The sequence below is a fragment of the Oncorhynchus masou genome, chromosome 1 (genome assembly GCF_036934945.1).
Source record: "Oncorhynchus masou masou isolate Uvic2021 chromosome 1, UVic_Omas_1.1, whole genome shotgun sequence".
Classification (NCBI taxonomy): Eukaryota; Metazoa; Chordata; class Actinopteri; order Salmoniformes; family Salmonidae; genus Oncorhynchus; species Oncorhynchus masou.
This window is the reverse complement of record NC_088212.1, coordinates 76,194,729-76,216,525: the sequence shown is the minus strand read 5'-3', so window position 1 is coordinate 76,216,525 and position 21,797 is coordinate 76,194,729. Positions and strand designations below refer to the sequence as shown.

At 43.7% G+C, this 21,797-nt stretch overlaps 1 protein-coding gene across 1 annotated transcript in view; it reads right to left on the bottom strand.

Annotated features, from left to right (window-relative positions):
- Positions 1 to 11,462: 11,462 nt before the first annotated feature.
- LOC135550831 (carbohydrate sulfotransferase 8-like) overlaps positions 11,463 to 21,797 on the bottom strand; it is a 263,202-nt gene continuing 252,867 nt past the window's right edge. Inside the window, exons 4-6 of the mRNA XM_064981973.1 lie at positions 15,626 to 15,663; positions 13,477 to 13,911; positions 11,463 to 13,283 (exon numbers count right to left, since the gene is read on the bottom strand). Of these exons, the coding sequence (XP_064838045.1) occupies positions 12,597 to 13,283; positions 13,477 to 13,911; positions 15,626 to 15,663 (1,160 nt within the window). The 3' untranslated portion in view covers positions 11,463 to 12,596. The remainder of the gene's footprint in view (positions 13,284 to 13,476; positions 13,912 to 15,625; positions 15,664 to 21,797) is intronic.

The following is a 21,797-nucleotide window of genomic DNA, read 5'->3' as shown; positions in this document are numbered from 1 at the left end:
CTAACCCTAACCCTAACCCCAACCCCGACCCTAACCCTAACCCCAACCCTAACCCCAACCCCAACCCCAACCCTAACCCTAACCCTAACACAAGTCTCACCATTTATCTTAAAGGGGTTGCCTGTGCCAGTGCACACCAGATTCGTCTGTTTCTCATTTAACCTAACCCTAACCCCAACCCTAACCCTAACCCTAACCCTAACCATTACCCTAACCCCGACCCTGACCCCGATCCCTAACCCTAACCCTAATCCTAAACCCAACTCTAACCCTAACCCCAACCCGAACCCCAAACCTAACCCTAATCCTAACCCCATCCCTAACCCTAACCCCAACCCCAACCATAACCCTAACCCTAACCCCAACCCTAACCCCAACCCTAACCCTAACCCCAACCCCGACCCCGACCCCGACCCTAACCCTAACCCCAACCCTAACCCCAACCCCAACCCCAACCCTAACCCTAACCCTAACCCCAACCCTAACCCTAACCCCAACCCTAACCCTAACCCTAACCCTAACCCTAACCCTAACCCTAACCCTAACCCTAACCCTAACCCTAACCCTAACCCTAACCCTAACCCTAACCCTAACCCTAACCCTAACCCTAACCCTAACCCGAACCCTAACCCAAACCCTAACCCCAACCCCAACCCCAACCCTAACCCTAACCCTAACACAAGTCTCACCATTTATCTTAAAGGGGTTGCCTGTGCCAGTGCACACCAGATTCGTCTGTTTCTCATTTAACCTAACCCTAACCCCAACCCTAACCCCAACCCCAACCCTAACCCTAACCCTAACCCTAACCCCAACCCCTACCCCGACCCCGACCCCGACCCCGACCCCAACCCCAACCCTAACCCCAACCCTAACCCCAACCCTAACCCTAACCCCAACCCTAAACCTAACCCTAACTCTAACCCTAACCCCAACCCTAACCCCAACCCTAACCCCAACCCCAACCCCAACCCTAACCCTAACCCTAACCCTAACCCTAACCCAACCCTAACCCAACCCTAACCCCAACCCTAACCCCAACCCTAACCCTAACCATAACCCTAACCCTAGCTATTCAGCTATTCTTGTTTTGGTTTTACCATATTTCTATTTTGACATTATTTGAGGAATATTTTCAATTTAAGTATTGATAAAGAATCCTTTCTAGTGCCATCATGTGGTCGTCTATAAGACTCTAATCACAGGGGAAAACATTCAGTGCTTCAGTTAAATCTCTCATCTTTTCATCTCTGTAGATGACAGGTCTATATTGCATTCAGAAAGTAATCAGACCACATCACCTTTTCCACATTTTGTTATGTTATAGCCTTATTCTAAAATGTATTGAATATTTTTCCCCCTCATCAATCTACACGTAAATCCCCATAAAGACAAAATCAGTTTTTTATACATTTTGGCAAATTTATCAACAAAAATCTAACTGAAATATCGCATTCACAAAGTTGTCAGATCCTTTTCTCAGTATTTTGTTGAAGCACATTCGGCAGTGATTACAGCCTTGAGTCTTCTGGGGTATGACGCTACAAGCTTGGCACACAACTGTTTTTGTGGAGTTTCTCCCATTCTTCTCTACAGATCCTCAAGCTCTATCAGGTTGGATGGGGAGCGTTGCTACACAGCTATTTTCAGGTCTCTCCAGAGATGTTCGATCGAGATCAAGTCCGGGCTCTGGCTGGACCACTCAAAGACATTCAGAGAGTTGATCCGATGTCACTCATTCGTTGTCGAGGTCTTGAGTGCTCTGGAGCAGGTTTTCATCAAGGAACTCTCTGTACATTGCTCTGTTAATCTTTCCCTTGATCCTGACTAGTCTCTCAGTCCCTGCCACTGAAAAACATCCCCACCGCGTTATGCTGCCACCGCCATGCTTCACCATAGGGATGGTTTAACCTCTTGATACTCCCCATCCCGGATCCGGGATCGTGAATAAAGCCTCAGGCTCATTAGCATAACGCAACGTTAACGATTTCTGAAAATCTCAAATAAAATGAAAATAATGCGCCTGCTCTCAAGCTTAGCCTTTTCTTAACAACACTGTCAAAATATGCTTTTGAACCATAGCAAATCACTAATTTGTGTAAGAGTATGCTAAGCTAGCTTAGCATTTTGAGTAGCATTTAGCACGCAACATTTTCACAAAAACCAGATAACCAAATAAATAAAATCATTTACCTTTGAAGAGCTTTGGATGTTTTCAATGAGGAGACTCTCAGTTACATAGCAAATGTTCAGTTTTTCCTGAAAGAATCTTTGTGTAGGAGAAATCGCTTCGTTTTGTACATCACATTTGGCTACCGAAACGGACCGAAAATTCAGTCACCAAAACGTCAAACCGAATTAACTCCATAATATCGACCGAAACATGGCAAACGTTGTTTAGAATCAATCCTCAAGGTGTTTTTTCACATATCTCTTCATTGATATGCAGTTTGTGGAAGCCTGCTTTCCCCTCAGAATCGCATGGAAAAATACCAGCAGCTGAAAAAGACGCACCAATTTCGACGGAGGACACCGGGCGGACACCTGGAAAATGTAGTCTCTTATGGTCAATCTTCCAATGATATGCCTACAAATACGTCACAATGCTGCAGACACCTTGGGGAAACGACAGAAAGGGCAGGCTCATTCCTCTCGCATTCACAGCCATATAAGGAGACAATGGAAAACGGAGCCTCAAAAATCCTGCTGGTTTCCTGGTTGCCGTTTCATCTTGGTTTTGCCTGTAGCTCCCGTTCTAGGGCACCCACAGACAATATCTTTGCAGTTCTGGAAAATTCAGTGTTTTCTTTCCAAAGCTATCAATTATATGCATAGTCGAGCATCTTTTTGTGGCAAAATATCTTGTTTAAAACGGGAACGTTTTTCATCCAAAAATGAAATTGCGCCCCTAGAGTTTCAAGAGGTTAAGGTTTCTTCCAGTCGTGACGCTTTACATTCAAGAGTTCAATCTTTGTTTCATCAGACCAGAGAATCTTGCTTATCATGGTCTAAGAGTCCTTTAGGTGGCTGTCGTGTGCCTTTTACTGAGAAGTGGCTTCCGTCTGGCCACTCTACCATAATGGCCTGATTGGTGGAGTGCTGCAGAGATGGTTGTCCTTCTGGAAGGTTCTCTCATCTCCACAGAGGTACTCTGGAGCTCTGTCAGAGTGACAATTGGGTTCTTGGTCACCTCCCTGACCAAGGCCATTCTCCCCCGATTGCTCAGTTTGGCCGGGCGGCCAGCTCCAGGTAGAGTCTTGGTGGTTTCAAACTTCTTCCATTGAAGAATGACGATGGCCACTGTGTTCTTGGGGACCTTCAATGCTGCAGAAATGATTTGGTACCCTTCAACAGATCTTTGCCTTGACACAATCCTGTCTCAGAGCTCTATGGACAATTCCTTCAACCTCATGACTTGGTTATTGCTCTGACATGCACTGTCAACTGTGTGACTTTATATAGACAGGTGTGTGCCTTTCCATATCATGTCCAATCAATTGAATTACCACAGGTGGACTCCAATCAAGTTGCAGAAACATCTAAAAAATAATCAATGGAAACAGGATGCACCTAAGCTCAATTTCGAGTTTCATGTCAAAGGGTCTGAATACTTATGTAAATAAGGTATTTAAAATAAAATAATATATACATTTGCAAATCTTTCTAAAAACCTGTTTTTGCTTTGTCATTATGGGGGTATTGTGTGTAGATGGATGAGGGAAAAAACAACAATTTAATCCATGTTAGAATAAGGCTGCAACGTAACAAAATGTGAAAAGAGTGAAGGGGTCTGAATCCTTTCAGAATGCACCGTATACTACTACTAATATAGTGTACTAAGATAACTATTCTCTTTCATTCCTAATTGTGGGACTTGATCAATAATTGTTTTGAAGATGAATATAAAACAAATACACTTTCCTTTGTTACTGGCTAATGTCCACTATTTTATTCAACGTAAAAATGTGAACAGTGTGATGCTTCCAGTCATGTCTAATATACATCACATGTAAGGTGCCCAGTTAATGTTGCCTAGGGGGAGAAAACCAGCATTAGGGGGACCCAGAATTGTCATTAGGATGCATGTGTTAAAATGACACCAACCCCCTAACCTCGATTTATGCTTTACATTTATGATAATCCATCACTCCACTGCCATCTTCTGAATATTCACAATGTATGGGACGTGTTTTGAGTTCATTCAGCAGTCAGGGATCCTGTTTCTAACAGGGAATATAATATATTATGTCCCCTTGAGGGCCTTTCTGCTTTCTCTCTGTCTGTTGGTGTGTAGTTCTGTTGTTGGGGCTAGTAATGGCCTAGGACTGAAACTTGGAGTCCTTTTGTTGAGTGTTCAGCCCCTAACCGCAACCAGGGCCTGGGTTTGATGTGTCTTCTGAAGGCCAGATGCTTTGTCAACACTCAAGCCTCCCTGACACTGTGGGAGCCCAGGGCCCAGGGGCACTGGGGGTGGGGGGTGGGGGTGGCCTGGTGTGAGAGACAGACAGACAGACGCAGGAGGGGGGAAGGGTGCAAGTGTGGCCATTGCCCGAGGCGAGAAGGGGGAGTGTTCTGTGCTGTGCAGCAAGCTGGCTGATTACATTTGATGGTCACAACATGCAATCCCACCAACTTCACATGGAAAAAACAGTTTTGCACACTGAACATGCAACACATCATCATGTTTTTGTTTCATCCTCATATAGTATATTACATAGTACTACTGTATATCATCTTAGTGTTGGAGTTTGCCTTTGTTACAAGGAGTAGGATAAGGCATTTTAGATCCTAAGTCATTAGTGAGTGGTTATTATTAGTCAGATATTATCATTAGAAAATCCTCAATATCAATTTTGGTAAACAAAGACAATGGCTGCTCCAAAACCATCAGTAGCATTCCCAACACTACAGTAAACCTCAGTTACAATAGAATATGGTATGTGTTTTCATGGGCCTGTGAGTCTGTGATGTGTCTCCTTTGAGCAGTGAATCACACTGTGAATGTGTTTGCAGTGATACAGACACTTGGCCAGAGGCACTCTTCTCTCTCAGGGCAGCAAGGCAAGCCTCTCCACTGTGCCACACTGGCCTGATGTCAGGCTGAAAGGAACGCTAGCCGGCCGGGGCACATTCACTCTCTTCCCCGCCCTGTGGTCATAGATGTCTTTCAGTAACACGTTAAGTTGCCATTAGTTATGCCGGGTTTCCATTGAGAACAACCATACAGTGTGTTCACTTACACATCTTAATGACCCAGTAATGTACGGTCTCAGTGCTCGTATCCACTCTGTTTTATCCCTGACCTCATCCTGTCAGGTCCGAACCAGTGGACTGGACTAGACTTTGATAGCGGGTATTAAAGTGAATATGTTTTTTTCTTCAGTTTCACAGAAACCTAACCACATCATTTTGAGGCACATTTGAAATGTGAATACTTCTATAAGGATCCTCAGATACCTCAATAAGTTACTTGTGGTGTATCAGTTTACTATCTAAGTTTACAGCCTGTAAAAGTTCCAGCCTTTAATTGCCATTCGTGAATACATCAAAAACATTCAGTTATTCTATATTGTAAAGAGTCTATATATAGTGGTCTAAGACTGTACCATCGTGACAAAGAGGGACGAGACAACAGCTCCTATCTCCTGCCCTGGAATGAGTTCCTGTTTCTGTGGTGGTGCACCTGCTCTCTCTCTCCCAGGCAGCCCTGATACACAGAGCCCTAACCCCACAGGCACTCTCTGGTAACTCCTGTCTGATTAGCTCCCCAGGAGGACATTGTTCCAAAAGCAATTCACTAGACTAGACTCCCCAGTATTAATTTAGTCCCACCAGAAAGACCCATCCATCCTGGGCGGGACGGGCTCTGCTCTGGGCCTATCCCCCGGCCTGCTAATAGAACGCCACCGCCTGCCCTGTCACTATAACTGATAGTCCCAGGTAGTTTGTTGCTTCCGCGTGCGATTCTATCCCATCAGGCAGTGCGATGCGGGCACCTCACTCTTCCTCCTCTCTTTCCCGTCCTCTCTCTGTCAGCAGTCGTTCACTTGTTCAGGGCCAGGTGTCTCTCTGTCACTCTCATTCCTCATTCTACTTGATGGAGGAGATAGACAGCTAGGAAGGAAGGTGTCAGAGAATGGAAATGATTTACTGAATGCTCTGCTCAGTATGTCTCTCTCTCCTTGAAAGGAGCAGTAGAGGAAGGCATAGAGGGAAATAGACGCAGGGCTTTTAGGTGTGTGAGATAATGATGCTGTGAGCCACGGGCAAGAAAAAAGCCCGAGTAAAACAAAGTATTTCAACCTTGTTAGTGTGCTGTAAGTGTTATTCAGACTGCAGTTTGAGTACTTCAGTAGACATGATCTGCGATGATTAAAATCTAGGGAGACTTTTTTTCAATTGGTAAAGGAACCCTGCTGATTTCTGCATTGTGCTATAGAATACCTACAGATGTCGGATCTTCATTTTTATCACTGAGAAATTGTTGTTGAGAATTTCCTTGCACAAACTAAAAAAGGCTTCTAAAGATTGTAATTTCCACTTGATACAAAAATGTATCATCCCCTACAAATGTATCATCCCTCAAATGTATCATCCCCTACAAATGTATCATCTCCTACAAATGTATCATCCCCTACACATGTATCATCCCCTACAAATGTATCATCCCCTACAAATGTATCATCCCCTACAAATGTATCATCCCCTACAAATGTATCATCCCCTACACATGTATCATCCCCTACAAATGTATCATCCCCTACAAATGTATCATCCCCTACAAATGTATCATCCCCTACAAATGTATCATCCCCTACACATGTATCATCCCCTACAAATGTATCATCCCCTACAAATGTATCATCCCCTACAAATGTATCATCCCCTACCCATGTATCATCCCCTACAAATGTATCATCCCCTACAAAAGTTTCACCCCCTACAAATGTATCATCCCCTACAAAAGTTTCACCTCCCCCCCCCCACAAATTTCCCTTAATTAGAATCCACATAATAATTCACATTTCCTGATCAAATTAGGATTCTATATCTGTACCTGTTTGTTAGCTGTGCCTGGAGGTGAGGAGGTGTCGAATGGAGAACATTATACACTATAGACTAATTCTTTACAGATGCTAGCCAACCTCTGCACCCATAGACTAGGGCAATCCTGTCTGAGTAGTTCTATTAATTCTAACCTCATAAGTGTTACATGATATTTGAAATAGACATTCAAATACATACATGCATGAAATACGATTTTACTTCATGAGACAAAAAGGAGACACATTTGCTTCATCATCAATGTGACAAGCATCACTAAGCATGCCTTTATTATCTGAAGGATTGTTAATGGAATGTATAAATTATAACCAATGACTAGTGGTTATATGAGCCAATCCTAGTGTATGTGTGTAAGATATATAGGATGAGATACATGTATCTGCAAAAATAAAGGAAACACCAACATGACTTGTCTTAATAGGGTGTTGGGCCACCTCGAGCCAGAACATCTTCAATGTACCTTGATGTAGATTCTACAAGTGTCTGGAACTCTATTGGAGGGCTGCAACACTATTCTTCCATGATAAATTCCATCTTTTGTTTTCTTAATTTTGTCATATACCTGTACTGAACTTGTATTAACTGTTTACTCCATCTACCAAGTGTCAATATATTATCTTTGTCCTTTCCCTGTCTCTCCTCCCCACTCCTCTCGCTCTCTAAACCGTCTCACCAGAAAATACTTACTCCTGTCCATTCTCATCACTGCACAGATGTTCCACACAGCCTAAATGTACTTTTACATGAAATAACATCTGCATTCATTAGGGGAATACTTCTGTTCCTTAGATAGTAACAGACACACAGCAGTATATTTTATATCACCCAAATGTTGCAACGATCCAAACAAGCTTTATCGCCTCTGTAGAAGCTATAGCCTGAAGGTTAGAGAACGACTCTATGCCCACCCACCAGCTTGCGTGACCAGCTTAATTATAGATCCTGTGTGTATTGATACAAGTTCATTAAAGCTGTTGCATAATTCATGTCAATGGCAGCATATAGCTTAATTAAAAGTGTTGCAGTCGATTTTACGGATGTTTTTCTTTCAAATCTGAGCTCTGACAACAGCCGTGACATCTTTTGAATTATATGCTGAAACAAGTAGCAATTTATTATACATGGCATGTGTTTGAACTCACACTGTGGTTACATCACATTCTATTGAAGCACTGGACATTACTGTCCAGTATGCAATATTTACTTGTTCAATAGAATTTCCACATCATGCCATTTGTTTCCGATTATGTGCTGCCACCTTGTGTTCATGTTGTATTTGTCCAATAACAGGGAAGACTGTAATAATGTGGCAGTTGGTGTATGTGCCATAGACATTAACATACAATTAAACAGATATATTTCATAAGTACATGAAAGTGTTTATGTGTGGCTTTGAATATGTTATGACGTCGTTCTGTAGGTGCCCTTCAACTAAAGTGTTACCAAAGATTTTAACCGTGGAATAAATATCTATTCAGACATTGGCCAGACACAGCCTTGCCATCCTGCCAAATGCTGAACCAGGCCTGTATCCAGGCTCAACAGCTTGTTGGTGGATGAGCCTGTTAACCAAATGAGATGACGTCTTAAAGCCGAGTGTTTAAGGATATGTCCTCAATAAGGATGTGTTCTGTGGATTTTCAATAGAAAAAGCTAAACATGGCTTATGTTTCGTTTTGCTTGGTATCAAACAGTTATTAATAGACCCCTAGCAAATCATTTTAATGAGCTTTCCTCCCAAATAGTTCAATGCAGAGGGCGCGTCTTGGGTGTGTTCCAGCACATTGTCAAAACAAACAAGAAATTCATGTGAAAGTGAGAAAATGACTCTGGCATGCATATGAATCAGATGAGCTCACCCACATCATCAACCTTTGATGAAATATTATTGAGATAGATGTCTCTTGAATGCAACCCGCTGAATTGTGAAGTGAAAGCAAAGCAGCAAATTTGTTATGGTAATGAATGGGAGAGTGGGCCAGCCCGTTGATCTGATTCAGGTTGTCATGCCATCACAGTGTCAATCATTTATTTGTGTGTGTGTGCACGCGAGCACATTTGTGTGGGTGTGTGTATGTGTGCGTGCAAAAGTGTTTATGCTCACCAACAGAGAGCTGTGTTATTTCTTCACAGCAGAAACATTGCCACAATTTTCTTCAGCCATGTTAATGTTTGCCTCACAGGCAGAATTAGAATGTTTAGCTGTGGGCTTAATTCACATTAGTAGAAAATATAATTATTATTGAAATTCAAATCATTATTTTTTTATATCTAACACAGTACAATGATTATGAGTTGAGAAGTTGTCTCCTTTTTTCACTCCCAGCAGACTTGTTGTATTCCTTGTTTTCTGTAGCCTGGAGCTGAAAGAACATAGAAGTTCTCTCCACTGTATGTCAAGAGATTTCTCCCACTAATGAGGTAGATGGATGGCCTTTGTTTTCTGAATGGATTTAAACAGAATTTTAAACTTCCTGACTGTTCTCATGACTAATACAGAAGGCTGTTGTGGAAATCAGCCTACAGCGTTTATTCAAATTCTCTCTACTCTACATATTGATCAATTTGAGTTGACATATTCATCCACCACTCAGCTCCACTAAAAAACAAAGCAAAATGTGCAATATTGTAGGAAATTATCTTTAAAACAGAAAAATTATATCTTAGAATCATTGCAAAATGTGTAGAATAGCTTGAAATTTGCTTTAAAACTGAACATTTTCTCTCAACCCCATGGCAGAATATGTAAAAGTGCTAGAAAAGGAAGTCGATGGTCCAAGGGCCCCAAATGCAGTAGGCTGGGCTTGATTACATTCACAGGAGCCATATACCTACTTCTTCAATATAACATTTCTTGTGGACTGGGAAAGAGAATCTCGGCCTTCTTTCCTCACCTATGAATTGAGTATACTTCAATGGATGTTGGAATAGGTAAAGACAAAATAAAGAGTATATGTAAACCAGGGGTGAACAACTTTGGTTTGAGTGTGTCTTCTTACCTGAAAAAGTGTCTTATTGACTCTTTCCACATGTTGGAGACAAAAACATTTTAATGGTTTGTTGAGAGTGTTAAGCATGAAAAAGAAGCAGCATTGTGAAAATGCTAAAGACAGTTTATTAGTAGACACTCAGCAGACAGAAACCAACCACCTGCAGAATGTCTTCCTGAAATACACCTTTTGATTGGCAGTGTAAAATAAGGCAAAGGGTTCCAGACCATGTACAGGTATTTATACACTTTTGCACCAACGATAAAACAGTTATACATTCACTTGTTACCGTAAATAGTTTTGATATATCTGTGTTGTACTCATAGACCCACATACTTACATTTCCAAGAAACCCCATAGAACAGGGTTGGTGAGTGAGGGAGAATTTTGTAGGTTAAAGTAACACCTATATTATGCTATTTAGCTTTGGACCGGAGTCTGGCTAACTATATAGAATTAGACCACCATCTAAACAACATATAGATTTTGGAACTGCAAAAGCCAACACACTACATTGACATAATCCTATAATATTTGCCATCATAAATATGTAATCTCTTTCTGTTTCTTCTTAAAAAATATATTAAAATCTCAATATAGTGTCTATATATAAATCAAATAATGTGCATTTCTTTGTAATTGGTCACATAGAGAAAGGCACCTCCCCCTGTGCTGTATCCTTTTAGCCCCCCCCCCCCCCCGTTTCAGGGACAAGTTGATAACATGACCTGTATACACGTCACAACACAACAGCATATGCAATTGGGTTTCTTTCTGTTACAGACGGATTTAACAAAGCCAACCAACCCAGTGTTCTAGCAACCAGGGAGGAATCATATTTCTGATTTATCCAGGAAACTGTGTTTGATTGGCCCCAAGTGTGCTTGCCTCTCCCTGCCGTCCCACTGTGCAGAATAGCTGTGGTACTCTACTGTGGAGCTATAAATCAGTGTTGTTCATAGGAGGTAAAAGAGGATATTTTGAAATACTGCTCCAATTGCTGGCTTCTCTGAACACTAGCTTTCTCACACAGATCCTACAACCCATTGCCTGTACAGTTTGTGGGACAGTAGATTATGTGTTATTATGGGTTGTGTAAGTTGTTACCCTGTTGAGAGATCTCATCATAAAGCTGTCCTCACAGTTGTCTGTCTTGTGTGGGACCTAGGTCTGAGTGTGTCTGGGCTGTGGGCCAGGGCTTACTCCCCCTCAGAGCCATGAAAAGAGATCAGAGCAGCAGCTCCAGTTGTTCTCTCTCACACACGTCTCACTCTCTGTCACACACACACGCACACGCACACACGCACGCACACACACACACACACACACACACACACACACACACACACACACACACACACACACACACACACACACACACACACACACACACACACACACACACACACACACACACACACACACACACACACACACACACACACACACACACACACACACACAGACACACAAACACACACACAGAGTTGGGTAGGATAAGCTGCCTTGTGACTTTGTCAGTGTCAGTATAAGAGATGGTGTCAGTGTTCTGCTCTCTCTAACACTGCAGTGATATTTCACTGCAGGGGCTTATTGGGTAATTAGGGAAAGATTGGAGTGGAATTCTACGTGTTAACCAGCATGTTTTACAACAGGGGTGTCACACTCATTCCATGGAGGGTCGACTGTATTCTGGTTTTTATTATTTCCTTAATATTTGGGTCGAATTAAGACCTAGACAACCAGGTGAGGGGAGTTCCTAACTAATCAATGACCTTCATTGATCAGTCAAGTACAAGGGAGGAGCAAAAGCATGCAGACACTTGGCCCTCCATGGAATGAGTTTGACACGTGTTTTACAGGGTCTGATGTACAGGGGGACCCAAGAGGCCTAAATATAGCCAGATATTCTCTACACACACTCACCATATAATTACTGAAATAACATTCAGTGATATCAGAAATCAAAATCCCCACAAAGAAGCAGTGAATATATCCATTATAGAAATACATAGAAAAATATATATAGTCATCTGAATGCCCTTTGTACAGTTTTTAAATATTAGTGTCAGAAAAAGCCTTGATGGCCGTGATGAGGATGTGTATTCTAAAGGGTAGTGGGATGGTGTGGTAAAGTAGTACTTAGAGATACTTCAGGGGGATGCTGCCCTATAAGACTGTCCAGACACACTCTCCAGCAGTAGTGTGGCAGACTAATGCTCAGTCTGAGTCAATATGTTTTTGGAGAATTTGAAAGAATTTGCTACACTAAGTGCAAAAAATGATAGGTGGGCACCACTTCACGTAACACATTTTAAAGCATTGAACTGTCTTTTCACGTCACTGACTGTGCAGTGATAAATTGTTTGTGAGTTCAATGTTTTGCAGTTAGGCATCGGTATTTAATACAGGACCACATTGACATGCCTGACCGAGACATTGTTTTCATGTGATGATCTTCTAGTAATACTTGTAAATGGTGCGCTCCTCCACTTAAAGCCAGGGGAGATTGGCGGACTCAAACAGAGATCAGAGAGTCAATCAATACAAATCTTTAAAAGGTTTGGAGTAGTTAAACATAAGGTAGTCCATGTAATAAAAGTCATAAGCTCTCTGTCTCTCTGAAGTGCTGAGCTGTGCAAAGTAGCGATGGGTTAAATGAGTTGAAGTCCTCTCAGCCTTGGGGTTCCTGTCTTTAAAACTGGGGAAGGTGAGGTTATGCGGGGCACCAGTTCTACGTAGTAAGAAATTAGCCTCCTTCTCCATGGTCTCAAACTTGCCGATGAAGTTGTAGTCCAGCAGACAGGGGCTGCAGAGCTGGCTGGTAGGCTCCCAGTGAATGTCCATGCCCACAGGCCTGTGCACATCCAACAGATACTGCATGAACTCCTGGAAAGTCACTCCGCTGCCTGTCCTGAGGGCCACCTTGGAGGCGTTCACCCTGTACTTGGAGATGATGGGCTTTCCGAATACAGGATGATAGTAAGTGTTGGGGTTCTCAAACTTGTCCCTGAAGGCGGACACCAGCCTCTCCAGGGGTTCGCGGACAAACAGGACTTTGGTGTAGGTCTCCAGACGCTGCGTGATGCCCTGGCGGTCGAAGCTGTCCAGCCTCTTGAGGTGGTTTCCGTAGTGGACAGCGTCGTGTTTGATCTCGTGGGTGGACGACGCCAGGCCAGACAGCACCATGAGGATCCTCTTCCAGTTGGAGCAGCCCGCCTTGGGAACCTAAAGAGATAAGATTAGATTTAAAAAATACTTCATGAATTGGTTTGTTAAGTCATTGCAGCCAGCATCACAGTCAAAATAACAAAAACACATCAATAATCAATAAGTTGTAAAAATATAGATAGCAGAATATAACAGCAATATTCAGAAGCCCAATAATCAATATGCAATAATCAGATCATCAATAAGCCACCTCGCAGTACAGCAGCTTGTACTTGTCCTCCACATAGATCCGGGACACGTGGTGAGGTGTGATGGTCCTGGAGATGCTGCTCTTGTACTTGGCACAGACCTCCTTCATCAGCCTCCGCCGAGCTTCCTGGATGTGGGACAGTCTGTGCCACTGCCAGCTCTCCTCAGGAGAGTCCGGGGAACCAGAGGAGGATGAGGAGGAGTTGTGTGAGTTGTTAGAGACCACAGGGCTGGTTTTCAGTAGTTTCCTGTGGCGCTTGGTGACGCGCAGGGAACCCATTTCCTGTTCCCTAGAGCCAGGGGTGGCTGAATGTCTGGTCCACTGGAAGGCAGGGAACTGCATGGGGGGGATGGGGCTGGTTAGGCCTTCCACAGCCGGTCTCTGGTCCTGGCCTGGGCTGACTCTCACACCCTCACTGTCCTGAGTACACAGCGCCTGATGGACAAAGATAATACATTGACTTTACATATGGCGCTGAAAGATGTAAAATGTATGCAAGACTTCAATAACAGGTGCATCTACATCTGCATTGCTTGCTCTTTGGTGTTTTAGGCCGGGTTAGTGACATGAAGGCCGGGTTGCACTTAGTACATTGCTTATGTAAAAAGGGCTTTCTAAATACATTTTATTGATTTGATTGAACAGGTGTTGGTTATTTAAACTTCTCTGGGATTCAAAATGAAAATATGTCTATTCAGTGAAAGACTCTTTGTAATGTTCCGTGAACTAATTCTCCAACCCTCTTTTAAATGCCTTTGGTGGATTTTTTAAAATCTATACGTTCCTGATTTCTGCAGTGCTCAGACTCAACACTTAGTGGTGCTGTTTCTCTACATCTTGACCAACTCTCCAACCTCTCCGATTGAAATGCCACACACTGTAAAAGACTGGGTGAACTACCAATAAACGGAGCTCTAATGTCATATAAATGTCTTATAAACACTTCATGGGAAATCTAAATTCAAATCATCTACAGGCAGATTACCATGGTAAGATGGCCTGAGGCTATCATGCGTTTTGACATTTTATTTCAATTAAAAGCCATTATGGCTCCATAAAGCCAATAGAGTGCATGTATTACCCTAATTGTACAACAGATAACGTGATGGGAGCCCATCATGAATTTGTGCTCATCTCCTATCTGACATCCATTGGATCAGATGCCCAGTACTCCCACCTATATCCCCTGGGAAACCTCCAAAGGAGGAAGGAGTAGTAGGAATGGTTCCCTGACCGTTTCATGTTGGGAAGCAGAGCAGGATCAGCCACAGTGTAGCCAGCCAGCATCAGACACCCACATGCAGGACTCACACTAATGGAAGTCTCATCTCTATTGAGAGCAGAAGACCAGAGCAAACTGAGGTCAGTGGGAGGAAAGAGAGGAACCAGAAGGAGTGTGCCTGACATAGCAACCAGCCGTGGCTGTGCTCTTTCTCCTGCAGCCTCAAAGCCAGCTAGTCTCACACTGAACCCCCTCGTCTCCTGGCTGGTATTACAGGAGGTGGTAGTCTGAGCCTTGGCTGTGCCCCCTCTCTCTTTCTCTCTCTCTCCTACAGCTACACACTGTCAGAACCCCCTCATCTCCAGGCTGGTATTACAGTATCTAGTAGTCAGAGCCCTGGCTATGCCCTCTCTATCTTTCTCTCTCTCTCCTACAGCCTCACACCAAGACCTCCACAGAGCCTTTATCCACTGGCTCTCCCTGGGCTGGACCAACTCAGTAGCCTTGTGGTTAGAGTGTCCGTCCTGAGACTGGAAGTTTGGGAGTTCCATCCCCGGCCGAGTAATACCAAAGACTGTAAAAATTATCCTCAGTCTGTTTGGCACTCAGCATTAAGGAGATAGACTGGGGGTAAGGCCCTGCAATAGACTAGCATCCTGTCCAGGGGTTGCACACTACAGAAACAGGCTCCTGCTCCTATGAGCCATTCCAACTTACAAAAACCAAGACTACTTTACTCTCCATGGGCTGCAGAGAGCTGGCCCACCCCTGGTACACTGGGGGAGGCCTTAGGTCAGCCTTTCTACACTGATGTTATCAGATACACACACAGAAACTGCACTGCCACTCAACACCATATTAGATTAAAAAAACACATACACTCTCTCTCTCTCTGTTTGAAAGGAGGAGGAGTAGAAAACAACGTACCTCTCTGGACTGCCGAGCTGTTCCTCTTAGCTTCACACCTGGGAAGAGGAGAGAGAGAGAGAGAATGAGCACTTAAGTAAACGAGACAACATGTTTAGTTATTGCTTGTTGATGAGGAGAGGAAGTCCTTTGATGCATCAGTCCCAGGTAATGGAGTGAATTCCTCCTGCTGTAATATCAGGTAGAAGGCCTGCTGACTCACTGTCTCCTCTCCTCTCCTCTCCTCTCCTCTCCCTTCCTCTCCTCTCTTCTCTTCTCCTCTCCTCTCCTCCACACCAGCTGTTTTACACAGGGGGGAGACAGAGACAGGTAGCTATCTAGATCTATTTAAGTAATGAATCTGCAGCACCATGAAACGTTGGTAAATTAGTTGTGTTTTGATGGTCCTAGTTGTGGGGTGAGTAAGGAGTCTGTGAACTATTTGCAAGGTTGATTTCTTAGCAGGGTAGCTATAAAAGATAGATTGGTTCTTCAACACAGAGAGGAATGTCTGAGCTGAGGGACAAATTGGCAAATGTGACTGAGCCAGTCAACCAGTGGGACAGGACAGACAGGCGTTGTGTTTAGTGTGTGTTCTCCAGCTGGACATCTCCTTTCTCGGGGTCCCCCGTCCCCCTCTCTCGTTGATGTGTAATCAGGCTGACAGCTCGGCGGATGGCTGTGCAGCTGCTGATGGGAGAGGGGCTCAGACACTTTTGCCTGAGTGGCCTGTCACTTCCAATCTACAGAGGGAAGTAATAGGAACCTGCAGAGTGAGGGGGCCCCAGATGTGGGTCACGGCCCACCACCCCCTTGACTGGTGAGATCTGCAAGGCCCCGTCTCCTCTAACACTTAGATACGTCTCAGAGGGGCTGGGAGAAAACCATACAACCATACAGCCAGATACAATGTTGTTTTAGATTAGTATGCACTGCAGAAGGGCTTGGCGTTTGGTTGTTGTAGTGTCTGGGATTCTGTTTATTCCTCTGTAGCAGGTTTAGGGAGGTAACGGCACACAGTTTGACATTTTCTAATCTTGTTCAGCTGTCGGAGCCTTATTTGATCTCCTAACCCTAATAGTGGCTCAGTGCATCTTGTATGTCAATTGACATCGTTGAATATAAAACACATGCATATCTAACAGGACACACCACACTATTACCAAGATAAAATGTCCACTACACACAGTACTGCTAGGCTCCAATGGCTCTCACACACACACACACACACACACACACACACACACACACACACACACACACACACACACACACACACACACACACACACACACACACACACACACACACACACACACACACACACACACACACACACACACACACACACACACACACACACACACACACACACACACACACACACACACACACACACACACACACACACACACACACACACACACACACACACACACACACACACACACACACACACACACACACACACACACACACACACACACACACACACACACACACACACACACACACACACACACACACACACACACACACACACACACACACACACACACACACACACACACACACAGTAGCATCTTTCTTGGACTATCCCATCTAGATACATGCTTCACCATTGATCAGGAACCCCATCAGGCCAGTAATTGAAATCTCCTGAGGTCTAATAACTGCTTCCTGCTAAGTGCTGTTCTTGTCAGGAGCACTGTGTTGTCACTCACACGGCTCTGCTCACTAGCCCGGTACCAGATTTCTTTGTATGGTCTGGCCAACTCCTACTGTATAGCAATTGTCACGTTGTATGGGGTTGGCAAGACTCTACAAATTGATCTGGGACCAGGCTGATGTTGCTCACTGTCACAACCATAGCTTTACTCATAGAGAAACAGTTTAATAGTGTTATATTTAATTATGTGGCTTTAATGTGCTGGATTATAGCCAGCTTTACCCTGTGCTGGATTCTCCTCAAATTAATACAATCAGTAATTCCAATGTGAGCCTCGTTGGGTTCAATGCAAGTTCACTTTCTGTCTGTTGAATTGAATACAGTTGAGTACATGTCTTCAATGCTTGAATTTAGATGGAATTGACTTTGTGGATAGGTAATTGCATGTGCAATAGATAGCTATAAAAATCTCAGTCTTTCACTGAAAAAGGAAATGAATAGCATCATAATGCCTTAGAGTAAAAAGCTGTGTGTTTTGTTTCGTAAACAACATTTATGTCTATACCATGAATTTGGTTGAAACTAATATATGTTGCTGTTTGATTGCAATTTCACCCTCAAACAAACTATTCTATTGATTTTTTCCAGGCTGTGAAACAATGATCAATTGTTCAAATTTGCTTCCTTATGAGGATCAGCAAATTCGCTTCAACAATTTAGGAATTCACAAACTCTGGTGAAGTGATGCAAGTAAACAGTGTTTTCATTTGTCTTTTATTTCTGTGTCACGAATTGTGGCAATAGTACAAAACCCAGGTGAATCAAATGAGCATGCAAATCCCCATTGACTTAACATGTTCATTGTGATGGATACCATAGCTGAAATATACTTCCTTTCATTCAATAACAATTTTCTCAGTTCTTTTTATCTTCCATTACAGTAGCTGACATTGAGAGCAGATTGAAGGTGGATAATGGATATTAATGCATTGGTATGTGATGTCCTCAGATGCATTGCCTTCAGAGAACAGTCTACATTCACACGCCCCCAACCTTCAGCTTCCCAAGGCTATCCTTTCAACACGGGCCCTGAATATCCAGTCTCAAGTTTTATTAGTCGTATAAACGGGATACTCATGGTATACATCGTCCAACGAAATGCTTACTTGCAGGTTGCTTCTCGAAAATGCAACAACAATAGGAAATCATCAAATATAAAAATAGGAAGATAAAGTAAATGGCTCAGTAGAATAGAAATATTGCAATAAAAAAGGCAAGACGCGTGACCTCAGCGTCACCATGGTGATCATAATCTTAATCGATGTAGAACCAGGTCGGTGTTATTGTGAGAGTCATGAAAGCAAAGGCCATATCATTAGTGGGATCCATTACCGCCTTTTCCTCTGAAAGACCTCTGTCTCTCTAAGGCTCTCCTCCGATACCGACACACATCAAACGCTTCCTTCCCCCGATGGCTGCCATCACAGCCGCTTACCTCATGCAAAAGCAGCCGCGGCAGAGAGGAGCACGAGGTAGAGAGGAGCATGAGGTAGAGAGGAGCACGACGTAGAGAGGAGCACGAGGGACAAAAACAAGGTGAAATAATGAGCTTGTTAAATGAAGGACCACTGCCATGGACACAGGAAGGAACTTTTTAAATGCCCTATTCTTAACCAGAGGAAACTCCGGAGATGGAGGAAGACAGAGAGACTTAGTGTCCATGCCCCCTTCAGGTCTGTGCCCACGGTGGGTAAAGAGCAGCCACTAGCTTTTCATCAGTCATTCATCTCACTGAGCCTGTAGGGTCTTAGCTCTTATGACTTCAGCAGAATAATAAGGAAGTCTCCGAATACAAGTAACTTGGGGCTTCACATTTACTGAAGTAATTGGCAATACAAGATTAACGTGGCGCATCTATTTTGTGAAGTGCACCAGTCCCTCCTGCAGCAAAGCACCCCCACAACATGATGCTGCCACCACCGTGCTTCACGGTTGGGATGGTTCTTCTTTGGCTTGCAAGCCCCCCCCTTTTCCTCCAAACATAATGATGGTCATTACGGCCAAACAGTTCTATTTTTGTTTCATCAGACCAAAAGTACGATCTTTGACCTCATGTGCAGTTGCAAACCGTAGTCTGGCTTTTTTTATGGCGGTTTTGGAGCAGTGGAATGCTGAGTGACCTCTCAGGTTATGTCGATATAGGACTCATTTTACTGTGGATATAGATACTTTTGTACCGGTTTCCTCCAGCATCTTCACAAGATCCTTTGCTGTTGTTCTGGGATTGATTTGCACTTTTCGCAGCAAAGTACGTTCATCTCTAGGAGACAGAATGCATCTCCTTCCTGAGCGGTATGACGGCTGCGTGGTCCCATGGTGTTTATACTTGTGTACTATTGTTTGTACAGATGAACGTGGTACCTTCAGGTGTTTTGAAATTGCTCCCAAGGATGAACCAGACTTGTGGAGGTCTACAAAAAAATTCTGAGGTCTTGGCTGATTTCTTTTGATTTTCCCATGATGTCAAGCAGAGGCACTGAGTTTGAAGGTAGGCCTTGAAATACATCCACAGGTACACTTCCAAATGACTCAAATTATGTCAATTAGCCTATCAGAAGCTTCTAAAGCCATGACATAATTTTCTGGAATTTTCCAAGCTGTTTAAAGGCACAGTCAACTTAGTGTATGTAAACTTCTGACCCACTGGAATTGTGATACAGTGAATTATAAGTGAAATAATCTGTCTGTAAACAATTGTTGGAAAAATTACTTGTGTCATGCACAAAGTAGATGTTCTAACTGCCTTGCCAAAACTATATAGTTTGATAATTAACAAGACATTTGTGGAGTGGTTAAAAAACAAGTTTTAATGACTCCAACCTAAGTGTATGTAAACTTCCGACTTCAACTGTTAATGAGCTGCATGGCGCTGCAAATGTATTGGCTTTTATTCAACCTTTGATCCTAACTGAAGGTCAGAGATTGGACAGGATCGCAGGGGTCGTAGGCACCAGTCTTATTAGTAGAAGTCTGAGGGCAGGTCAGCATGTACTGTACTGTATACAATCAGACTGCATTAATCAGCAGCCCAAGAAGCATAAATAACACATGGCTTGACTCATATGTCTCAGCTGTAAGAGTACAAGCTAAACATAATGAACCACATCAATATTCAGTGGAATAGAACTGAAAGCAGTGGAAGCTGAAAGAAAGCTATTTAAAGTAGAGTTGGAGATGCCTGCTGCCTCCACATGAACATCTTCGGTATATTGTTTTCAGAGTAGTTGACTTTCATGCTCTGGGGCATTACAGCTGTTCTAGCCAAGGCATCACCACACTGCTGCTTATTAGTTTATAACAAGCTCAAGGTAAGGAAACGCAGGCAGTCCCTTCATATAGGTGATTTCCATGGATACAGCGCGTAACATTGTTATGCTGTATGTAGTCGGATGGGAGTGGGCGGTTGTGTTAAAATCATGCAGAGTTGTCAGAGGCATGGTTGGTTGGCAGCTCGTGAAAGCAGAGACATGTAAACAAATGCTACCTGTCAGCTGCGATCCACGGGTTAAATTAATTATCTGTGCTGAAGCTGCAGCACCAGGAGGCTTTAATTGGCACATATCTTATTAGAATGCTTGAGAAGCTCTTGACCTATCAGCAGAGCACGCACGCCACAGCAGCACACGCCACAGAGCCCCTCCCCTCCCCTATCGATGACAGCTCAGACAGGCTGCTGGAGGTTGTTATAAAAGTTCAGAAAGTGGAGCACTTTTTGCACGTAATGTTTTCAAAGTTGGCTGGTTTGCTGCCAGATATTAGGAGAGGGTAGGGAGGCAAGTCTGCGGGGAAAACGGCTGGCTGCTCTTTTGCCTGTGTCTGTGGTGGAGGCAACAGATGGAGAGGAGGACTGAAGAGTGGAAGGTGAAAGAAGAGAGAAAAGCTAGATGGAAGAGAGAGAAACAGATGAAAGAGGGGGATATTGCCCTCAGTGTTTCCATGTGGTGTCTGTGTTCAGACTACACATTATCTCTGAGCCACTGGAACCTACCTCTCTCCTCTCTCCCATACTTGAGATGCTCTGCTCTCTTCTCCTCCCTTTCCTGCTCTCCTCCTTATCCTCCTCTCCTCCCACTCATCATCTCTTCCCTCTCCTCCCTTTCCTCCCTCTACTCCTCCACCTCCTCTCTTCCCTCTCCTCTCCTCCCTCTCCCCCCTCTCCTCCTCCCCCACATCCATCTCCTCCCTTTCCTCTTCCTCTCCTCCTCTCCTCCTCTATCTTCATTAACCAGTGGTGATCTACCTGCTGAATTCTATTTGCTGTGGGATAGGTAAATGGAATTGGCCCTGTCACTGTTTACTTTGGCCTCTCCTTTAAGCAAGCCCCGCTGTTTTCACGCACTCTGTGTTTTCCTGTCACCGGCCCCACTGATTACAGGCAGGCCTGATGAGGGTGGACATGTGAGTGGAGCTGTGGAACAGTGGGTGGAATGCTAAGTGAAACAGAATGCAGACGGGACAGCTCCG